This window comes from Scyliorhinus torazame, chromosome 11, assembly GCF_047496885.1.
Source record: "Scyliorhinus torazame isolate Kashiwa2021f chromosome 11, sScyTor2.1, whole genome shotgun sequence".
NCBI classification, from domain to species: domain Eukaryota; kingdom Metazoa; phylum Chordata; class Chondrichthyes; order Carcharhiniformes; family Scyliorhinidae; genus Scyliorhinus; species Scyliorhinus torazame.
The window spans coordinates 244,376,097-244,398,246 of NC_092717.1; the positions used below are offsets into that span (position 1 = coordinate 244,376,097).

At 58.1% G+C, this 22,150-nt stretch overlaps 1 protein-coding gene across 4 annotated transcripts in view; it reads right to left on the minus strand.

Moving 5' to 3' along the window:
• LOC140385888 (protein SSXT-like) overlaps positions 1–22,150 on the minus strand; it is a 118,258-nt gene that overhangs the window by 47,253 nt on the left and 48,855 nt on the right. For 3 of the 4 annotated variants that reach the window (XM_072468502.1, XM_072468504.1, XM_072468503.1), the window contains exon 6: positions 13,587–13,688. The exons of the other annotated variant lie outside the window; for it this stretch is intronic. In XM_072468502.1, coding sequence (XP_072324603.1) covers positions 13,587–13,688 — 102 coding nt within the window. The remainder of the gene's footprint in view (positions 1–13,586; positions 13,689–22,150) is intronic. 4 annotated transcript variants of the gene reach the window in all.

Genomic DNA, 22,150 nt, shown 5'->3' on the forward strand with positions numbered 1-22,150 from the left:
TTTAGTTTTAGTAGCAGTTGGAATTAGGAAGCTAGAGGGGACGCCGTTCAAACAGAACCATTCAGAAGCCGACAAGCAGTAAAGGGGCTAAAAGGTAAGTCCCAGAATTTACAAAACATAGTTCCAGAAACCAGGAAATAAAGGAGAAGTCTGTGACATTCTGTGTAAATGTCTGGCACATTAAGACTTGATGTGATACTTTATTCTACCACCAGATGGAGCTGGGGAGCAGACCTATAAAAGGGGATGCCTCAGACTTTTGGGAGTGCAGTGGAAGAGTAGATAGTGAACAGAGAGTCTAGAGATAGTTAAAGAGATAGTGCATTAGAGACGGTGGTTAATTATAGTGCAGATAGTAATTGTATTATATGTTGCTAGCTGTAGGAATAGTTTTTGAACTGTATTGAGAGTAGTGTAATAAAATTAGCTTTGTTAATTCAACATAGCTTTGTGGTTCTTTGTGCATGCTACAAACACTATCCATTCTGAGTTTTACACACACAAAGAACACCACAAAGTCAAAGGGACTAAAGGAGCTGGAAATTGAACAAGGTGCAGTTGACTGAAGTTAAAGGGGCAGAGAAAGGCTCCCACTTAAAGCCAGAGCAGAAAAGGTACAGACCTGGAGAAGTTGGCGAGCGAGAAGCCAGACATCTGAAACAATCCGAAGGTCGGTGACACCTTAATACAGCCCGTGAAGCAGTGGTGTTTTCTTGGTGTGGGCACTGACACAATGTGCGGAAGCTTGAACGCCAGTGGCATTCCAGGGCAGAGGAATTCTGAAAGGAGAGACTGAAATCCTGGAAGTGGATCCATGATGAAGCATACGAGAGAAGGTGCTGCTTGGGAGAAGGTTTAATGGCGTGCTGTTTAGAGGGTGGAGTTTGCAAACACGACTGTGGAGGTCAGAGTTCCTATGAGACCAGTTGGCGAACAGTATGACGAGCATCCAGGGGCAATTTGGTGCAAAATCCACAGGGGATGCTTTGGGTGGTATCTGCCACTTGGTTTCAGAGCGTGATGTGTCGGACCACTATTGGCCTGTTGGTTTACATGGAGTGTAAACTCACTGAGAACATTACAGTCCAAGATATATTTTTTAACCTGCGATATCCTTTAAAATCATGTGTCCACCTGTGAGATATATGTGGGGTGAAGGAGTATTGTATTACAGTCAGCCTGTTTTTTTAATCTTTATTGTCACAAGTAGGCTTACATTAACACTGCGATGAAGTTACTGTGAAAATCCCTCAACCACGTGAAATCACTTACAGGAAAATCCCGCCTCAGTAAGTTGTGGGTGAAAGCAGGGAGTGCTGACTTTTAAGGATCACCACCTTCGCGTTTAACAGAAGTAAATCTCCAGAAGAGGTCATTCCAAGTACGCACGGACCTCGGAGGGGAGAGTGGTTACGGACAAAGACGGGGACAAATTGGGCAATTATAATCGAGCTGGGGAAAGGCGAGGCTGGGATATTAACAGATCTCCATCTCTCCCCTCAGCAATACAAGACGTAGCTGTAACTGAAAGGGAGGAGGTTGGATGTCAGAACAAGACCAATCCTCGGATGTCGCTGGCCGTAGGAGCTTCCCGGTCCCGGGAACAGCCGTCTCCCAGAGGGTCACACTGTTGAGAGCTGCCAGCCCAGTCCAGGGATTTTCCGACCATCGCCTCCAGCGCCTCGTACCCTCCGGATGAAGCCAAAGCCGCAGGACGTCACGGCTCCTGGCAACACGACCCCCGGGGAGACGGCTATACCCGGGGGGGGGCGGTGAGGACGCAGCTCCAACAACCTGTGATGTTGAGTCTTGGTCTTGTTCGGAGACCCATAGAATCCCTGTAGTGCATAAGGGGGCCATTCGGCCCATCGAGGCTGCACCGACTCCCAGAAACCACACCCTAACTAGGCCCACTCCCCGACCCCATCTCCGTAACCCCACCTAACCTGCACATGGCCCGTTTAACACCGGGCTAAATCGCTGGCTTTGAAAGCAGACCAAGGCAGGCCAGCAGCACGGTTCAATTCCCGTACCAGCCTCCCCGAACAGGCGCCGGAATGTGGCGGCTAGGGGCTTTTCACAGCAACTTCATTTTGAAGCCTACTTGTGACAATAAGCGATTTTCATTTCATTTTTCATTCTTCTTCGGACCTAACCTCCTCCCTTTCATCATAGAATTTACAGTGCAGAAGGAGGCCATTCGACCCATCACGTCTGCACCGGCTCTTGGAAAGAGCACCCAACCCAAGGGCAACACCTCCACCCTATCCCCATAACCCAGTAACCCCACCCAACACTAAGGGCAATTTTGGACACTAAGGGCAATTTATCATGGCCAATCCACCTAACCTGCACATCTTTGGACTGTGGGAGGAAACCGGAGCACCCGGAAGAAACCCACGCACACACGGGGAGGATGTGCAGACTCCGCACAGACAGTGACCCAAGCCGGAATCGAACCTGGGACCCTGGAGCTGTGAAGCAATTGTGCTAACCACAATGCTATCGTGCTGCCCTCCAGGGCAGCCCTCCGTGCTTTCAACTCCAGGTACTTCCCTGCTTCAGGGAGAGTTGGAGATCTGTCCATGGACGAGAGTGAGAGGCTGCTGGCCTGCTGATCCAGCCAAGGTGAACAATACCAGATTTTAGGAAAATCCTTTTTGCACGGAATTTTATTGGCCCCCGGACCTGTTCCCCCAAAACAGGACTTTCCTGTAAATGCAAACCGCTTTCCTTGGCTTTTAAAAACCAGCCTCTCGTTGCTTCCATGCAGCAGGAAGCAATTCAGCAGGATTAGCCGAAGGTGGGGGTGGGACGCTACACCAGGAATCAGAAGCGCTCATTTTATCAGCCAGTGACGGGGGGCATTCAGATCAGCTGTCATTACTTTCCCCCTTTATTTATTTACTTTTTTTAAACTAATTTTTATTCAAATTTTCACAAAATATCAAAATCAAAGTACAAAAAGAAAAGAACAAAGCCCCCCCCATATACATAAATAATAAATTAACAGCCTTCATCAACACAAAGGCAAATATACACGGCCACTCAAGAAAAACGAACCCCCCCCCCCCCCCCCCCCCCCCCCCAACCGGGTTGCTGCCGCTGCTGACCATCTTCTAACGCTCTGCCAGGAAGTCTAGGAACGGTTGCCACCGCCTGAAGAACCCTTGTACCGATCCCCTTAAGGCAAATTTCACCCTCTCCAATTTAATGAACCCTGCCATGTCGCTGACCCAGGATTCCACGCTTGGGGGCCTCGCATCCTTCCACTGAAGGAGAATCCTTCGCCGGGCTACCAGGGACGCCAAGGCCAGAATTCCGGCCTCTTTCGCCTCCTGCACTCCCGGCTCCTCTGCCGCCCCAAATATTGCGAGCCCCCAGCCCGGTTTGACCCTGGATCCTACCACCCCCGACACCATCCTCGCTACACCCTTCCAAAAGTCCTCCAGCGCTGGGCATGCCGAGGACATGTGGGTGTGATTTGCTGGGCTCCCTGAGCACCTAACACACCTGTCTTCACCCCCAAAGAACCGGCTCATCCTTGTCCCGGTCATGTGAGCCCTGTGCAGCACCTTAAACTGTATGAGGCTGAGTTCACCCTCCCTAGGGCATCTGCCCACATCCCCTCGTCAATCTCCTCACACTTACCCTTTAGCTCCTCCACCGAGGCCTCCTCCTCCTCCTGCATCGCCTGATACGTTGCCGAGATCCTCCCCTCTCCAACCCACACCCCCGACAGCACCCTGTCCTGGACCCCGCATGGCGGCAACAGTGGGAACTCCACCACCTGCCGCCGGACAAACGCCCTTACCTGCATATATCTGAAGGTGTTCCCCGGGGGGAGCCCGACCTTCTCCTCCAGCTCACCCAGGCTCGCGAACTTCCCGTCCACAAACAGGTCCCCCATCCTTCTAATACCTACCCTGTGCCAGCGCAGAAAACCTCCGTCCATCCTCCCCGGGACAAACCGGTGGTTCCCCCGAATCGGGGACCACACCGAGGCCCCCACCTCCCCCCTGTGAGGTCTCCATTGCCACCAAAATTTGAGGGTAGCTGCCACCACCGGGCTCGTGGTGAACCGCGTTGGAGGAAGCGGCAGCAGCGCCGTCACCAGCGCCTCCAGGCTCGTGCCCACACAGGACGCCATCTCCAGCCTCTTCCATGCTGCCTCATCCCCCTCCCTCATTCACTTACGCATCATCGCCACGTTGGCGGCCTAATAATACCCACAAAGGTTAGGCAGCGCCAACCCCCCCCCCCCCATCCCTGCACCGCTCCAGGAACACCCTTCTCACCCTCGGGGTCTTCTGCGCCCACACAAACCCCATAACGCTCCTGTTCACCCGCCTGAAGGCGGCCCTAGGGATCAGGATGGGGAGGCATTGGAACAGGAAGAAAAACCTCGGGAGCACCGTCATTTTAACTGACTGCACCCTACCCGCCAGGGAGAGTGGCAGCATGTCCCACCTCTTAAACTCCTCCTCCATCTGCTCCACCAGTCTCGTGAAGTTAAGCTTATGTAGGGCCCCCCAGCTCCTACCCACCTGGACCCCCAGGTACCTGAAGCTCCTCTCCGCCCTTTTTAGCGGGAGCTCACCAATCCCCCTCTCCTGGTCCCCTGGGTGAACCACGAACAACTCGCTCTTCCCCATATTAAGCTTGTACCCGGAGAAATCTCCAAACTCCCTAAGGATCCTCATCACCTCCGGAAATCCCACCCACCGGGTCCGCCACATAAAGCAGCAAATCATCCGCATAGAGCGACACCCGATGCTCCTCCCCACCCCGCACCAGCCCCCTCCAGTTCCTCGACTCCCTCAACGCCATGCCCAGGGGTTCAATCGCCAGCGCAAAGAGCAGGGGGCACCCCTGCCTCGTCCACCGGTGTAGCCGGAAATACTCTGACCTCCTGTTCGTGGCCACACTCGCCACCGGGGCCTCATACAGCAACTTAACCACTTGACAAACCCCTACCCGAACCCGAACCTCTTCAACACCTCCCACAGGTACCCCCACTCTACCCTATCAAAGGCTTTCTCTGCATCCATCGCCGCCACTATCTCCGCCTCCCCTTCCATCGCCGGCATCATTATAACATTCAAGAGCCTCCGTACATTAGTATTCAACTGCCTCCCTTTCACGAACCCCGTCTGATCCTTGTGTATGACCTGCGGCACACAGTCATCTATCCTCATGGCCAAAATCTTTGCCAGCAACTTTGCATCTACATTTAAGAGTGAGATCGGCCCATATGACCCACACTGTAGCGGATCCTTGTCCCGCTTCAGGATCAGGGAAATCAGCGCTCCACACATCGTCGGGGCGGAGCCCCCCCCCTTCCCTTGCCTCGTTGAAGGTCCTTACCAACAGCGGGCCCAGCAGGTCCGCATGCCTCTGGTAAAATTCAACCAGGAACCCATCCGGCCCCGGTGCCTTCCCCGCCTGCATGTTCCCTATCCATTTGACCAACTCCTCCAACCCAACCGGCGCCCCCAACCCCGCCACCTGCCCCTCCTCCACCCTCGGAAACCTCAGCCGGTCCAGGAAGCGACCAATCCCTCCCTCTTCCAGTGGGGGCTCAGACCGGTACAGTTCCTCGTAGAGGTCCCTGAAGACTCCATTGATACCCACCGCACTTCGGACCGTGTTCCCTCCTCCATCCCTAACTCCCCCGATCTCCCCAGCTGCCTCTCGCTTCCGAAGCTGGTGCGCCAGCATACGGCTCGCCTTTTCTCCGTATTCATATACCGCCCCCTGCGCCTTCCTCCACTGCGCCTCCGCCTTCTTGGTGGTCAACAAATCGAACTCAGCCAGGAGGCTACGCCGCTCCCTAAGCAATCTCTCCTCCGGGGCCTCCACGTGCCTCCTGTCCACCCTCACCATCTCCCCCACCAACCTCTCCCTCTCTCTCCTCTCCCCCCTCTCCTTGTGCCCTAATGGAGATCAGCTCTCCTCTGACCACCGCCTTCAGCGCCTCCCAGACCACCCCTACTTGCACCTTCCCATTGTCATTAGCCTCCAGGTATCTCTCTATACACTTCCGGACCCGACCGCTCACCGCCTCGTCCGCCAGTAACTCCACCTCTCGGCGCCACAGCGGGCGCTGGTCCCTCTCCTCCCCCAACTCGAGGTCCACCCAGTGCAGAGCATGATCAGAAATGGCTATCGCCGAGTACTCCGTATCCTCCACCCTCGGAATCAGCACCCTGCTCATGACAAAAAAGTCAATGCGGGAGTAGGCCTTGTGAACATGGGAGAAGAATGAAAATTCCAGGGCCCCCGGCCTCGCAAACCTCCATGGGTCCACCCCTCCCATCTGGTCCATGAACCCCCTCAGCACCTTGGCTGCCGCCAGCCTCCTGCCCGTCCTCGAGAGAGCGATCGAATGCCAGGTCCAGCACAGTGTTGAAATCCACCCCCCCCCCATTATCAAGCTCCCTGCCTCCAGGTCCGGAATCCGGCCCAGCATACGCCGTATGAACCCCGCACCGTCCCAATTCGGGGCGTATACATCGACCAACACCACCCGCTCCCCCTGCAGCTTGCCACTTACCATCACATACCTACCGCCATTGTCTGCCACAATGCTCGACGCCTCGAACGACACCCTCTTCCCCACCAAGATCGCCACCCCCCGATTTTTTGCATCCAAACCCGAATGAAACACCTGCCCTACCCACCCCTTTCTCAACCTTACCTGATCCGCCACCCTCAGGTGCGTCTCCTGAAGCATGGCCACATCCACCTTCAGCCCCTTCAGGTGCACGAACACCCGGGCCCGCTTGACCGGCCCATTCAGTCCCCTTACATTCCAGGTTATCAGCCGGATCAGGGGGCTACTCACCCCTCTCCCCCGCCGACTAGCCATAACCCCTCCTCGGCCAGCCGCACGCCCGCACCCCACGCCCGGCCCGTTCCCCACAGCGGCAGACCCCGCCCCAACCTCCTCTACCAACTCCAGCTCCCCCTTGGCCATTCCAGCAGCAACCCGGTTCTCCCCCCCCCCCCCCCAAAGTGTGAAACGACCCCTCCCTCCCCCTTGTCCACCAGCGGGATCTCATTCATTCCACTCCCAGCGCGGGAGAAAAAGCCCGCGCCTCCCAGCGCGGGAGAAAAAGCCCGCGCTTCCCAGCTCCGGCCCCGCCCCCTTCAGCCCTTAGCTCGGGAAAAAAACCCGCGCTTTCCACTCGTCCGTCCCCGCCTCCCCTGGCGGAGCTCCCTTTCCAGGCCCGGTCCCACTACCCCCAACTCAGGCCTCTCCCCACCCCTCCCCCCGCGGGGCCCCATCTCCCCTACCGACCATCAACCCCCACCCCCCCCCCCCAAGCAGTTTATCTACCCCCCTCCCCACAAGCCCACCCGGCGGACCCAAGTAAAGGTTAGGCCATTTAATGCCAAATCAACCCCCAAAAACAAAGAACCCCCCCTCGAAACACAACCCAACAATCCCCAACCACCCCTCCACCGCGACCCCTCATTCCCGACCCTTAGTCAGAGTCCAGTTTTTCAGCCTGAACAAAGGCCCACGCCTCCTCCGGGGACTCGAAATAATGGTGTCGATCCTTATAGGTGACCCACAGTCGCGCCGGCTGCAGCATACCGAACTTCACCCCTTCCTGTGCAGCACTGCCTTTGCCCGGTTGTAACCGGCCCTCTTCTTCGCCACCTCCGCGCTCCAATCCTGGTAGATCCGGACCTTCGCGTTCTCCCACCTGCTGCTCCGCTCCTTCTTGGCCCACCTTAACACACACTCTCGATCAGCAAACTGATGGAACCGCATCAGCACCGCCCACGGGCAGCTCGCTGGGCTTGGGCCTCCTCGCCAGCACTCGGTGGGCCCCCTCTAGCTCCAAGGGCCCCTGAAAGGCCCCGGCTCCCATCAGCGAATTCAGCATGGTGACCACGTAGGCCCCCACGTCCGATCCCTCCAGCCCCTCCGGGAGACCCAGGATCCGCAGGTTCTTCCGCCTCGACCGGTTCTCCATCTCCTCGAACCTCGCCTGCCATTTCTTGTGGAGCGCCTCCACCTTCACCGCCAGGCCCAGGATCTCGTCCTCGTTCTCCGAGACCTTCTGCCGGGCCTCCCGGATCGCCGCCCCTTGGGCCGTCTGGGTCTCCAGCAGCTTATCGATTGAAGCCTTCATCGGCTCCAGCAGCTCTGCTTTCAGTTCCTCAAAACAGCGCTGGAGAAGCTCCTGCTGCTCTTGCGCCCACTGCCTCCACGCTGCCTGGTCTCCGCCCGCCGCCATCTTGGTCCCCCTCCATCGCACCTTTATTTGCTTCAATGCCCCTTTTTAAATGGCCCCACTCCTGGTCCACTCCATACACTATCGGGGGAATGTTGCTGTCCTCTTCCCACACCGGATAATGTCGAACAAGCGCCGTTGCGGGCCCTAAAAAGAGCCCAAAAGTCCGTTTTTAGCGGGAGCTGCCGAACGTGCGACTTAGCTCCGCATAGCCGCAACCGGAAGTCACTTTTCCCCTTTATAAGTAACACATCTGACTACTTCATTAATGTGGTTTTTGTATTCTGCATGCACTGCTTTCGTACACTGAAACAGCACAGGACGAGGCTATTCAACCCATCACACCTATTCTGGCTGCTTGGAAGAGCTGCCAATTAAGTTCCTTCAAGTGCCTCTCCAATTCCGTGGACACAGACTTCTTGCCCTCTGACCGGGGGGGGAAAGTAAAAGACGGGACGGAGTCTCAGGGTACGGGGGATAGTGGCACTCCATTGTTGAACGTGTGTAAGACAGATTCCCGACCTATCAGGGGCTCCAAGGACTGGGGGGAGCGGGCGGGGAATTGGATTGAGGCAGATGCGCCATGTTTGTATTGAATGATGAAGCAGACTCGAGGGGCCATGTGTTCTACTCCCGCTCACATTTCTTATGTTCTATTAACAACTCAGCTGTGTGGAAAAGATTCTCACCTTCTCCCTCTGGGAATTTTATCTAAAACCTGCTTCCTCTGGTTACTGACCCGGCTGCCAGTACAAACTCCTCCTTTACTCTGTGGCACAAACTATAATGTGAGAGGTCATTAAGTTACGAAGCAGAATGCTCATCACTGAAACTTGGCGTCATTAGAAACTTGTCCTGGTTAAAGTGGGTAAAGCCAAAGTAGGACACCCGAGTTTAGAAATAAGTGCCACGGTATTGGGACCGAGGGAAAATTATATCACGTTTGAAAGAGCTCACTTGCATCAAAAAGCTGAAACCTTGAGGCTGTCTGTGAGAATTGCTGGTGCAACAGGATCGGAATGTCTCGGCCCCACTAAGAGTCGTGACCTTGGAGCACTGAGATAAGGGACAGTCGACCCACAGATGAATGTGGGCAGCAAGGTAGCACAAGTGGATAGCACTGTGGCTTCACAGCGCCAGGGTCCCGGGTTCGATTCCCAGCTTGGGTCACTGTCTGTGCGGAGTCTGCACGTTCTCCCCGTGCCTGCGTGGGTTTCCTCCCACAATCCAAAGACGTGCAGGTTATGGTATTGTCAGACGTGTTGGCCATGATAAATTGCCGTGCGTGACCAAAAAGGTTAGGAGGGGCTATTGGCTTACAGGGAGAGGGTGGAAGTGAGAGCTTATGCGGGTCAGTGCAGACTCGATGGGCCGAATGGCCTCCTTCTGCACTGTATGTTCTATGAATGCGAAAACATTACGGAATGATGTTAGTCATCTGTAAGGAGCAGAACTAGGTCTTATTGAGTCTGCTCTGCCACCCTGGCCTTAACTTCACCGTCCTGCCCAGTCTCCATAACCCTTCAACCCATTACCAATTAAAAATCTGTCTAACTCCTCCTTACTCACTGTCCCACCGCACTCTGGGGCAGCAGGTAAGGTGCCTGGTTTGGCATAGAACTTACAGTGCAGAAGGCGGCCATTCGGCCCATCGAGTCTGCACCGACCCACTTAAGCCCGCACTTCCACCCTATCGCCCCAACCCAATAACCCCTCCTAATCTTTTTGGACACTCAGGGCAATTTATTTATTTATTTTTATAAATTTAGAGTACCCAATTATTTTTGTTTTCCAATTAAGTGGCAATTTAGCGTGGCCAATCCATCTAACCTGCACATCTTTGGATTGTGGGGGTGAAACCCACGCAGCCACGGGGAGAATGTGCAAACTCCACACGGACAGTGACCCAGGGCCGGGATTCGAACCCGGGTCCTCAGCGCCGCAGTCCCAGTGCTATCCACTGCGCCACATGCCGCCCACACTCAGGGCAATTTATCATGGCCAATCCACCTAACCTACACGTCTTTGGACTGTGGGAGGAAACCGGAGCACCCGGAGGAAACCCACGCACACACGGGGCGAACGTGCAGACTCCGCACAGGCAGTGACCCAAGCCGGGAATCGAACCTGGAACCCTGGCGCTGTGAAGCAACAGTGTGCTACCGTCAACAAGATTAAATATATTTAATGCACGCTGAATATTTCAGAAGTTATAGAAAATACTTAACCATTTATATCAATAAAATTGTCAGCAAATTCAAATGGTAAAAACAAAATAAATATTTACAGTTTGGACTCGGAGGGAGCGCACGGCTCGCTCAGTCAATGTTGTCAGCACGCTCCTCACTTCACTCGCCCTTGCTTTAGTACTCGCCCTCGCAGATCACTTCAGTCAGACCGGTCGGGAAAAAAACCACGCGGCTGGAAATCAGCGGAATGTGGGGACCGTGCCCGCGGGCAACGGTTAACGCAACGCCTCGTGGGCCGCCACCAGAACCCAAAGGGGCCACAGGTTGCCCTCCGCCGATATAGCCTATGAGACACTGTGACTTACTGGCCGAGTCTGCATCGCGACAGTTTACCTGAAAACCTAGCAAGCTTGCTCCGAGAAGCCCCCCACCCCCACCCTTCTCCCGCCCAGCGCCCCCACCCTCCCCCCCCTCCCCCAAAACCAACAAATGACGCATTCTGTTTCAGTGGAAGGCTTTCCAAATTGTCCATTTGAACCTGGCCAACATTTATCTCTCCGTGGGGCAGCACGGTAGCATTGTGGATAGCACAATTGCTTCACAGCTCCAGGGTCCCAGGTTCGATTCCCGGCTTGGGTCACTGTCTGTGCGGAGTCTGCACGTTCTCCCCGTGTCTGCGTGGGTTTCCTCCGGGTGCTCCGGTTTCCTCCCACAGTCCAAAGATGTGCAGGTTAGGTGGATTGGCCACGATAAATTGCCCTTAGTGTCCAAAATTGCCCTTCGTGTTGGGTGGGGTTACTGGGTTGTGGGGATCGGGTGGAGGTGTTGACCTTGGGTAGGGTGCTCTTTCCAAGAGCCGGTGCAGACTCGATGGGCTGAATGGCCTCCTCCTGCACTGTAAATTCTATGAAACACACCACGGGAACAGGCCATTAGATCAGTGTTACCTTCCTGTTTGTGTGAGCTTGCTGTGAGCAAACGGAGTGCCGCACTTCCTACATTACAACACGACAACGTACTTCCTTCATTGGCTGATTCACGTTGACCGACCAAATCAGGTTTCACGACATGCATTTGCCGACACGTCAGATTCCATCCGACAATTCGTAACGCTCTCCCACGAGACATGAACAAGAGTGGCCCTGATTATGGTGCAAGTTTATGAGGACGAACCGACCGATGCACCACAATGAAGGCAAGCAACCCGCTTAAATGACACAGGAGCGGAATACAGAGAGATGCGGCAATTGTCGGGCCCTGCACGGCGATCTTCGGGGTTTGTTTTTATCTGCCTGCAAGTCTGTACGTTCAGCTGTACTGACCGGCTAATCTGTACAGGGCCCAAGCGACGAGAGGTGGTAACAAGCTGACCTCCCCACTCGCAACTCCGGGACGGCGTCAGCTGCATCGAGAGCAGGAGGAAAGAAGGAGCCCGGTGCGGGAATACCATCCCTCCAAATTCTGTCACCCACAACCAACCTGCGAGGGATGGTCACGGGGAGCGAAGCTTCGGGATTCAAAGGGAAAACTGAAGTACTCCTTTCCAAAGTGAGCGGCCAATCCAGAGATCAGAAATGACTGCCCCGCGCCAGTCTGGGGAATAGGAATCCGCAGACAGGGTGCAGGCAACAGAAACACCCAGTGACGGAATTTAAACTCAATAAAAAATATCCGGGATTAAATGTCTCAACGATCACCATGAAACCATTCTCGATTGCGGTAAAATCCCATCTGGTTCACTAATGCCCTTCGGGGAAGGAAATCTGTTGTCCTTACCCGGTCTGGCCTACATGTGACTCCAGCCCCATAGAAATGTGGTTGGCTCTTAACTGCCCCCTCAAGGGCCATTAGGGATGGACACAGCCTGCGATGCCCACGTCCCACGAACGAATAAAAAAAAAGCGGTCATCGTGTCCATTTCTAATGGCCGACATCTTGTTCCTCTTAATAGGGAGGGGTTTTGGCACCAGCACTTAAAAGCTATGATTGAGATCACTGTTACATCAAAGAGATCAAACTAAAGATAAACACGAATATAAGATGGTCGCTAATAAATCCAATTAGAACTCTCAGAGCAACTTCTCCCCCTTTATTTTCCCGGTGGAATGAGGGTCTGCCTGGTAAGATAACGGGGCTAAAACCGGACATGAACCATCGAGAAACGTAATCTCGCACGCAACTCAGTCAGAATTATATAATCACAACACAGGAGACCATTCGGCACGTTCTGCCGATGCTGGACCTTTGAAGGAGCTATCGAGATTGGTCCCACTCCCCACAGCCACCTCCCCAACCCCAACCTCTCGCAAACATTTTCAAGCACTCATCCAGCCCCCTTTTGAAAGTTCCTGTCGTACCTGCTTCCACCGCCCTTTCATTCAGCGCGTCCCAGATCACAACAACATCACTGTGTGTGGGGTGGGGTGGGGTGGGGTGGGGGCAAAAAATTCTCATCTCCACCTCTGGTCCTTTTGTCAAACACCTCACGCGTCTCTCCCCCTGGTTACTGCTCTTCCCGCGAGTTGAAACGCCTCCTCCCCACTCCGGCAAAACCCTTCGCAAACCTGAAAGAAACCTCTGCTTCCATTGGTCCAGTGTTGACCAGAGCTATGATTACCCCTCGAATCCCCCCTCCCTCAAAAAAAAATGTTTAATTACAGGGAAGTCAACCAGCTGGCTCTCCATTGCCCAGAAATCCTCCCAGCTCGACGGACTCCTAAATAGAGCTTTCCTTTCGAAAAAAAGAACTTTGGGGCACATCAATATATTTAAGGCGGAAATGTGTGAGCGAGGGAAGAAGGAGAATATGCTGTGAGAGAGAGAGCGAGAGAGAGAGAGAGAGAGAGAGAGAGAGATTTGGGTGAGCGATGAACAGGAGAAAGCGCGTGTGGAGCCCGTTTCTTTGCTGCAATGTCCCCACATCTCGAACCGAGCTGGAAGTGTCTAACTATCCTCACCAAAAACTCCAGCTGTGAAGCTCGTACCATTGAAACCAGCCCAACGGGGGGGGGGGGGGGGGGGGGGGGGGGGGGGGGGGGAGAGAAAAGGGTGAGAACAGTGGGATCAGACCGAGTGTGAGTGTGTGCAACAGGACGCAGAAAGGACAACAAAAAAAATACAAAATAAAAAGGTTATAGGCAAATATTACCATCAGAATAATACTGCTGGTTCATACTCTCTGGGGTAACCTGTCCATGAGAGAACTGATCACTGTAGTATTCCTCCTGCCCTGAATATTGCTGGAGAGGACCTAAAAACAGTAACAATCTCATGTTAAGTGTGGTCGTTGCTGTTTGGTATTTCTTGATGATAAATATATACAAATACACAGGTTATAACGAGCTGGCTAGAAAAAAAAAAAGAAACTCGCTTTGCGGTGCACGCGACTGGCAAACATTCAAGGAGCACTTTCGTCAGAGAGCGACGGCAAACATTCCCGTGATTCGCGTCAAATTGTCCGCTGGATTTTCACACAGACACACCGTCACCAGACAGTCGCAATGCTGATTCTGGGAAAGAGCACACACCAGACCACACATCGGGAGGCGGTGGAATTCAGGTGAAGAAACAAACAGGCAGACAATACCTTCCACACTCTTAATCTGCATTTGTCCTTTTATTGTTAGAATACAGACGATCCCTTTTAGAAGAACTGGGCAGGTTGCCAGATTTTTTTTATTTTTATAAAACATTGTTCATGTAACGAGTGTTGCTGACTAGACCAGCATTACGTGTCGACTCCTTGGGTAGAGGGTGGGAGCCAATTTCTTGGGCCGACTGTTGCAACTGCAGGGTTTTGACGGCGATGTTTCTCCAGGTGAGCTTGGTGTGTGGCCTGGAGGAGACCCTGCAGGTAGTGGTGTCCCCAAGGACCTGCTGCACCCGTCCTTCTAGGTGGTACAGAGGTTGGGAAGGTTCTGCGCAGGAGCCTTGGTGAGTTCCTGCAGTGCATCAGATTCACCTGAGGAAGGAGTGCGCTCCGAAAGCTAGTGTTTGAAACAAACCTGTTGGACTTCTACCAATGGTGGGGGAGCGCACGGACGAGGGCGCCCGAGGGAGGGGGAGAGTGAGAGACGGGGAGCAAGGGAGAGCGAGGGAGTGGGAAGCTGGGAGCGAGGGAGAGGGAAGCTGGGAGCGAGGGAGAGGGAAGCTGGGAGCGAGGGAGGGCGAACCTGGGAGCGAGGGAGGGCGAACCTGGGAGCGAGGGAGGGCGAACCTGGGAGCGAGGGAGGGCGAAGCTGGGAGCGAGGGAGAGGGAAGCTGGGAGCGAGGGAGAGGGAAGCTGGGAGCGAGGGAGAGGGAACCTGGGAGCGAGGGAGGGCGAACCTGGGAGCGAGGGAGAGGGAACCTGGGAGCGAGGGAGGGCGAACCTGGGAGCGAGGGAGAGGGAACCTGGGAGCGAGGGAGAGGGAACCTGGGAGCGAGGGAGGGAGAGCAAGGCAGCGAGGGAGGGCGAACCTGGGAGCGAGGGAGAGGGAGCCTGGGAGCGAGGGAGGGAGAACCTGGGAGCGAGGGAGGGAGAACCTGGGAGCGAGGGAGGGAGAACCTGGGAGCGAGGGAGGGCGAACCTGGGAGCGAGGGAGGGCGAACCTGGGAGCGAGGGAGGGCGAACCTGGGAGCGAGGGAGGGCGAACCTGGGAGCGAGGGAGGGCGAACCTGGGAGCGAGGGAGGGCGAAGCTGGGAGCGAGGGAGAGGGAAGCTGGGAGCGAGGGAGAGGGAAGCTGGGAGCGAGGGAGAGGGAACCTGGGAGCGAGGGAGGGCGAACCTGGGAGCGAGGGAGAGGGAACCTGGGAGCGAGGGAGAGGCAACCTGGGAGCGAGGGAGAGGGAACCTGGGAGCGAGGGAGAGGGAACCTGGGAGCGAGGGAGGGCGAACCTGGGAGCGAGGGAGAGGGAACCTGGGAGCGAGGGAGGGCGAACCTGGGAGCGAGGGAGGGCGAACCTGGGAGCGAGGGAGGGCGAACCTGGGAGCGAGGGAGAGGGAACCTGGGAGCGAGGGAGGGCGAACCTGGGAGCGAGGAAGAGGGAACCTGGGAGCGAGGGAGAGGGAGCCTGGGAGCGAGGGAGGGAGAACCTGGGAGCGAGGGAGAGGGAGCCTGGGAGCGAGGGAGGGAGAACCTGGGAGCGAGGGAGGGCGAACCTGGGAGCGAGGGAGGGCGAACCTGGGAGCGAGGGAGGGAGGGCGAACCTGGGAGCGAGGGAGAGGGAGCCTGGGAGCGAGGGAGGGAGAACCTGGGAGCGAGGGAGAGGGAACCTGGGAGCGAGGGAGAGGGAGCCTGGGAGCGAGGGAGGGAGAACCTGGGAGCGAGGGAGGGAGAACCTGGGAGCGAGGGAGGGCGAACCTGGGAGCGAGGGAGGGAGGGCGAACCTGGGAGCGAGGGAGGGCGTACCTGGGAGCGAGGGAGAGGGAAGCTGGGAGCGAGGGAGGGCGAACCTGGGAGCGAGGGAGGGAGGGCGAACCTGGGAGCGAGGCAGCGAGGGAGGGAGAGCGAGGCAGCGAGGGAGGGAGAGTGAGGCAGCGAGGGAGGGAGAGCGAGGCAGCGAGGGAGGGAGAGCGAGGCAGCGAGGGAGGGAGAGCGAGGCAGCGAGGGAGGGAGAGTGAGACAGCGAGGGAGGGAGAGCGAGGCAGCGAGGGAGGGAGAGCGAGGCAGCGAGGGAGGGAGAGCGAGGCAGCGAGGGAGGGAGAGCGAGGCAGCGAGGGAGGGAGAGCGAGGCAGCGAGGGAGGGAGAGCGAGGCAGCGAGGGAGGGAGAGCGAGGCAGCGAGGGAGGGAGAGCGAGGCAGCGAGGGAGGGAGAGCGAGGGAGGGAGAGCGAGGCTGCGAGGGAGAGCGAGGCTGCGAGGGAGGGAGAGCGAGGCTGCGAGGGCGGGAGGGCGAGGCAGCGAGGGAGGGAGAGCGAGGCAGTGAGGGAGGGCGAGGCAGCGAGGGCGAGGCAGCGAGTGAGGGAGGGCGAGGCAGCGAGGGAGGGAGGGCGAGAGAGGGAGGGCGAGTCAGCGAGGGAGGGAGGGCGAGGCAGCGAGGGAGGGAGAGCGAGTCAGCGAGGGAGGGAGGGCGAGTCAGCGAGGGAGGGAGAGCGAGCCAGCGAGGGAGGGAGAGCGAGTCAGCGAGGGAGGGAGAGCGAGTCAGCGAGGGAGGGAGAGCGAGGCAGCGAGGGAGGGAGAGCGAGGCAGCGAGGGAGGGAGGGCGAGTCAGCGAGGGAGGGCGAGTCAGCGAGGGAGGGAGGGCGAGGCAGCGAGGGAGGGAGGGCGAGGCAGCGAGGGAGGGAGAGCGAGTCAGCGAGGGAGGGAGGGCGAGTCAGCGAGGGAGGGAGAGCGAGTCAGCGAGGGAGGGCGAGGCAGCGAGGGAGTGAGAGCGAGGCAGCGAGAGCGAGGCAGCGAGGGAGGGAGAGTGAGTCAGCAAGGGAGGGAGGGCGAGTCAGCGAGGGAGGGAGAGCGAGTCAGCGAGGGAGGGAGGGCGAGGGAGGGAGGGCGAGGGAGGGAGGGCGAGTCAGCGAGGGAGGGAGGGCGAGGCAGCGAGGGAGGGAGGGCGAGTCAGCGAGGGAGGGAGAGCGAGTCAGCGAGGGAGGGAGAGCGAGTCAGCGAGGGAGGGAGAGCGAGGCAGCGAGGGAGGGAGAGCGAGGCAGCGAGGGAGGGAGGGCGAGTCAGCGAGGGAGGGAGAGCGAGTCAGCGAGGGAGGGAGGGCGAGGCAGCGAGGGAGGGAGAGCGAGTCAGCGAGGGAGGGAGGGCGAGTCAGCGAGGGAGGGAGAGCGAGTCAGCGAGGGAGGGCGAGGCAGCGAGGGAGTGAGAGCGAGGCAGCGAGAGCGAGGCAGCGAGGGAGGGAGAGTGAGTCAGCGAGGGAGGGAGGGCGAGTCAGCGAGGGAGGGCGAGTCAGCGAGGGAGGGAGAGCGAGGCAGCGAGGGAGGGAGGGCGAGTCAGCGAGGGAGGGAGAGCGAGGCAGCGAGGGAGGGAGGGCGAGTCAGCGAGGGAGGGAGGGCGAGTCAGCGAGGGAGGGAGAGCGAGTCAGCGAGGGAGGGAGAGCGAGGCAGCGAGGGAGGGAGAGCGAGGCAGCGAGGGAGAGAGAGCGAGGGAGGGAGAGCGAGGCAGCGAGGGAGGGTGAGTGAGTCAGCGAGGGAGGGAGAGCGAGGCAGCGAGGGAGGGAGAGCGAGGCAGCGAGAGCGAGTCAGCGAGGGAGGGAGAGTGAGTCAGCGAGGGAGGGAGGGCGAGTCAGCGAGGGAGGGAGAGCGAGTCAGCGAGGGAGGGAGGGCGAGTCAGCGAGGGAGGGAGGGCGAGTCAGCGAGGGAGGGAGAGCGAGGCAGCGAGGGAGGGAGGGCGAGTCAGCGAGGGAGGGAGAGCGAGTCAGCGAGGGAGGGAGAGCGAGTCAGCGAGGGAGGGAGAGCGAGGCAGCGAGGGAGGGAGAGCGAGGCAGCGAGGGAGGGAGGGCGAGTCAGCGAGGGAGGGAGAGCGAGGGAGGGAGAGCGAGTCAGCGAGGGAGGGAGAGCGAGTCAGCGAGGGAGGGAGAGCGAGGCAGCGAGGGAGGGAGAGCGAGTCAGCGAGGGAGGGAGGGCGAGGCAGCGAGGGAGGGAGGGCGAGTCAGCGAGGGAGGGAGAGCGAGTCAGCGAGGGAGGGAGAGCGAGTCAGCGAGGGAGCGAGGGCGAGGCAGCGAGGGAGGGAGGGCGAGGCAGCGAGGGAGGGAGGGCGAGTCAGCGAGGGAGCGAGGGCGAGGCAGCGAGGGAGGGAGGGCGAGGCAGCGAGGGAGGGAGGGCGAGTCAGCGAGGGAGGGAGGGCGAGTCAGCGAGGGAGGGAGAGCGAGTCAGCGAGGGAGGGAGGGCGAGTCAGCGAGGGAGGGAGAGCGAGGCAGCGAGGGAGGGAGGGCGAGTCAGCGAGGGAGGGAGAGCGAGTCAGCGAGGGAGGGAGAGCGAGTCAGCGAGGGAGGGAGAGCGAGTCAGCGAGGGAGGGAGAGCGAGTCAGCGAGGGAGGGAGAGCGAGGCAGCGAGGGAGGGCGAGGCAGCGAGGGAGTGAGAGGGGAATTACTCCCAATCTCCGGTTTCGCTCTTGTATTCGATCAGGTTCCGCAGAAAGGGCTACTGAATAAGAAGAGTCCATGGTGAAGTACTACTGGGTGGCTAATATACCGATGGTTAGGGAATGGGGAGTGGGGGAGGGGTCGGTGTGGGAGCGAGTGGAGGCGGCTTCTTTCAAGGGTACGAGTCTGGATGCTCTGTTAACGGCACCTCTGCCATTCCCGCCGGCACATGGGACTGGAGGGGGGGGCTGTGGTCACCGATCTGTGACAATCACCGGTTCGCTCCGGGGGGGCTGGACAGGGGCTTCAGGAGGTGGCAGCAGGGGGGGGGGGGGGGGGGGGGGGGGGGGCTTCAGGAGGTGGCAGCGGGGGGGGGGCTGGACAGGAGCTTCAGGAGGTGGCAGCGGGGGGGGGGGGGCTTCAGGAGGTGGCAGCGGGGGGGCTGGACAGGAGCTTCAGGAGGTGGCAGCGGGGGGGGGGGGTGGCTTCAGGAGGTGGCAGCGGGGGGGCTGGACAGGGGCTTCAGGAGGTGGCAGCGGGGGGGGCTGGACGGGGGCTTCAGGAGGTGGCAGCGGGGGGGGCTGGACAGGGGCTTCAGGAGGTGGCAGCGGGGGGGGCTGGACAGGGGCTTCAGGAGGTGGCAGCGGGGGGGGCTGGACAGGGGCTTCAGGAGGTGGCAGCGGGGGGGGGGGGGGCTTCAGGAGATGGCAGCGGGGGGGCTGGACAGGAGCTTCAGGAGGTGGCAGCGGGGGGGGGGGGCTTCAGGAGGTGGCAGCGGGGGGGGGGCTGGACGGGGGCTTCAGGAGGTGGCAGCGGGGGGGGGGGGGCTTCCGGAGGTGGCAGCTGGGGGGGGCTGGACAGGAGCTTCAGGAGGTGGCAGCGGGGGGGGGGGTTGGACAGGGGCTTCAGGAGGTGGCAGCGGGGGGGGGGGTTGGACAGGGGCTTCAGGAGGTGGCAGCGGGGGGGGCTGGACGGGGGCTTCTGGAGGCGGCAGCAGGGGGGGGGCTTCATGGGGTGGTAGCAGGCAGTGAATGAGTGATTTGGGGATCTCTTCACTGAGGAGGGTCTCCCGGGCCTGGAGGAGCTCGAGGAGGAGTTTGCGTTACCGGGTGGGAACGGGTTCTGGTACCTGCAGGTGCGGGATTTTGTTCAGAGGCAGATCCGGGGTGTCCCTCGCCTCCCTCTAAGGGGACTACAGGATAAGGCGATGTCAAAAACGGGTCGGGAAGGGGAGGGTCTCGGAAATATATAAGGAACTGATGGAGTGGGAAGGGGTCCCAGTTGGGGAGGTGAAGAGGAAGTGGGAGGAAGAGCTGGGAGGGGAGTTGGAAGTCGGGTTATGGGAGAAGGCCCTGAGGAGAGTCAAAGAATCCTCGTCGTGTGCCAGGCTCAGCCTGACCCATTTCAAGGTGGTCCCCAGGGCTCGTATGACTGTGTCCCGGATGAGCAGGTTTTTTGAGGAGGTGGGGGCAGGTGTGGGAGGAGTCCTGCGAACCATGTGCCCATGTTTTGGGTGTGTCCTAGGCTGAGGGGATATTGGCTGGGATTTTCAGATGTCATGTCAGAGGTCCTGAGGGGGAGGGTGGCTCCGAGTCCAGAGGTGACAATATTTGGAGTGTCGGAAGATCTGGGAGCCCGGGGGGAGGGGGGGAAAAGGCCGATGTTTCGGCCTTTGCCTCCCTGGTGGCCTGGAGACGGATTTTGCTGGGATGGAGGGACTGGAGGAGGGGGGCATGGAAGTGCCGAATAAGGGCAAGGAATCTGATGTATGGGTTTAGGGCTGGGGGAGCTGGGAGTGTTATTGTGGGTTTTTGCGTGTGTTGGATTCTCTGTTGTTTAAAATGTTAAAATGGACTTCCGGGTGCGGCGATGACCAGCTGAGTCGCACGTTTCGGCAGCTCCCTGTGAAACGGACTTTTGGGCTCTTGATAGGAGCCCCAACGGCAATTTTGACGGCTAAAAACACTGTGCGGTAAACCAGAAGGGAATCCCCCCTGGATACGGATGGAAAAAGGAGGAGAAAGTGGCCGGATTGCAGTGGATCCTTTAGAACAGCGGCAAGGAAGGCAAGCAAAAACCAAGATGGCGTCGGAAGGTGGCAGTTTAACATGGGGCCCTGAACAACAAGAGTTCTTGAAATGCTGTGTGGAAGAGATCAAAAAGGAAATGAAGAAAGAGCTGTTGGCCCCGATACTACAGGCGATCGAAGGGCTAAAGGAGGAACAAAAGACCCAGGAGCGGGAGCTTCGGGTCGTGAAGGCAAAGGCAGCCGAGAATGAGGACGATATACAGGGCCTGGTGGTGAAGACGGAGACGCAGGAGGCACATCAGAAACGATGTGTGGAAAGGTTGGAGGCACTGGAAAACAACGCAAGGAGGAACAACCTGAGGATTCTTGGTCTTCCTGAAGGTGTGGAGGGAGCGGACGTCGGGGCATATGTGAGCACGATGCTGCACTCGTTAATGGGAGCGGAGGCCCCGGCGGGTCCGTTGGAGGTGGAGGGAGCATACCGAGTGATGGCGCGAGGACCGAGAGCAGGAGAAATTCCCAGAGCCATAGTGGTGAGATTCCTCCGTTTTAAGGATAGAGAAATGGTCCTTAGATGGGCGAAGAAAACTCGGAGCAGTAAATGGGAGAACGCGGTGATCCGCGTTTATCAAGACTGGAGTGCGGAGGTGGCGAGAAGGAGGGCGAGCTTTAATCGGTCCAAGGCGGTGCTTCATAAAAAGAAGATAAAATTTGGAATGCTGCAACCGGCAAGACTGTGGGTCACATATCGAGGGAGGCACCACTACTTTGAGACGGCGGATGAAGCGTGGACTTTTATTGTGGAAGAAAAACTGGAATGAGCGGGTTATTAAAAAGAACGTTCGAACAAAGTGGTGGGGCGAATGTGGGGGGCAAAGAGGGGTTTTATGTACTAATCCTGCGATGTGGTAACTTTTCTCTCTCCCACAGGTGGTGATGGGGGAGGAGGGGAGGTGGAGGAGATGGGGCGTTGGCCATTGGGGGCGGGGCCAAGGGAGAAGCGCGGGCTTGGTTCCCGCGCTATGATAATCATGGCGGGAATAGAGAAGCAGGAAGGAGGGGGCGTCGCACGGTGCGAGCCGAGGTCACGGGGGGAAGCCGAGGTCAGCCAGAGTTTGCTGACTTCTGGGAGCAACATGGGGGGAGTAATTACGCTAGCGGGGGATCTAGCGGGGGGGGTGGGAGGGGGGAATTACTGGGTTGCTGCTGCTGGGGAGAGGGGGGAGCTGGTATGGGAGAGGATGGGCGGGGGGGCACCGCCTGGGGGAGATACAGCTGCGTGGGAACTGGGTGAGGAGCTGGAAAAAGGTGATGGCTAATCGACAAGGGGGGGGGGGGTAGGAAGCCCCCCAACTCGGCTGATCACGTGGAACGCGAGAGGGCTGAACGGGCCGATAAAGAGGGCACGGGTACTCGCACACCTTAAGAAACTTAAGGCAGATGTGGTTATGTTACAGGAAACGCACCTGAAACTGATAGACCAGGTTAGGCTACGCAAAGGATGGGTGGGGCAGGTGTTCCATTCGGGGCTAGATGCGAAAAACAGGGGGGTGGCTATATTAGTGGGGAAGCGGGTAATGTTCGAGGCAAAGACTATAGTGGCGGATAACGGGGGCAGATACGTGATGGTGAGTGGCAAACTACAGGGGGAGACGGTGGTTTTGGTAAACGTATATGCCCCGA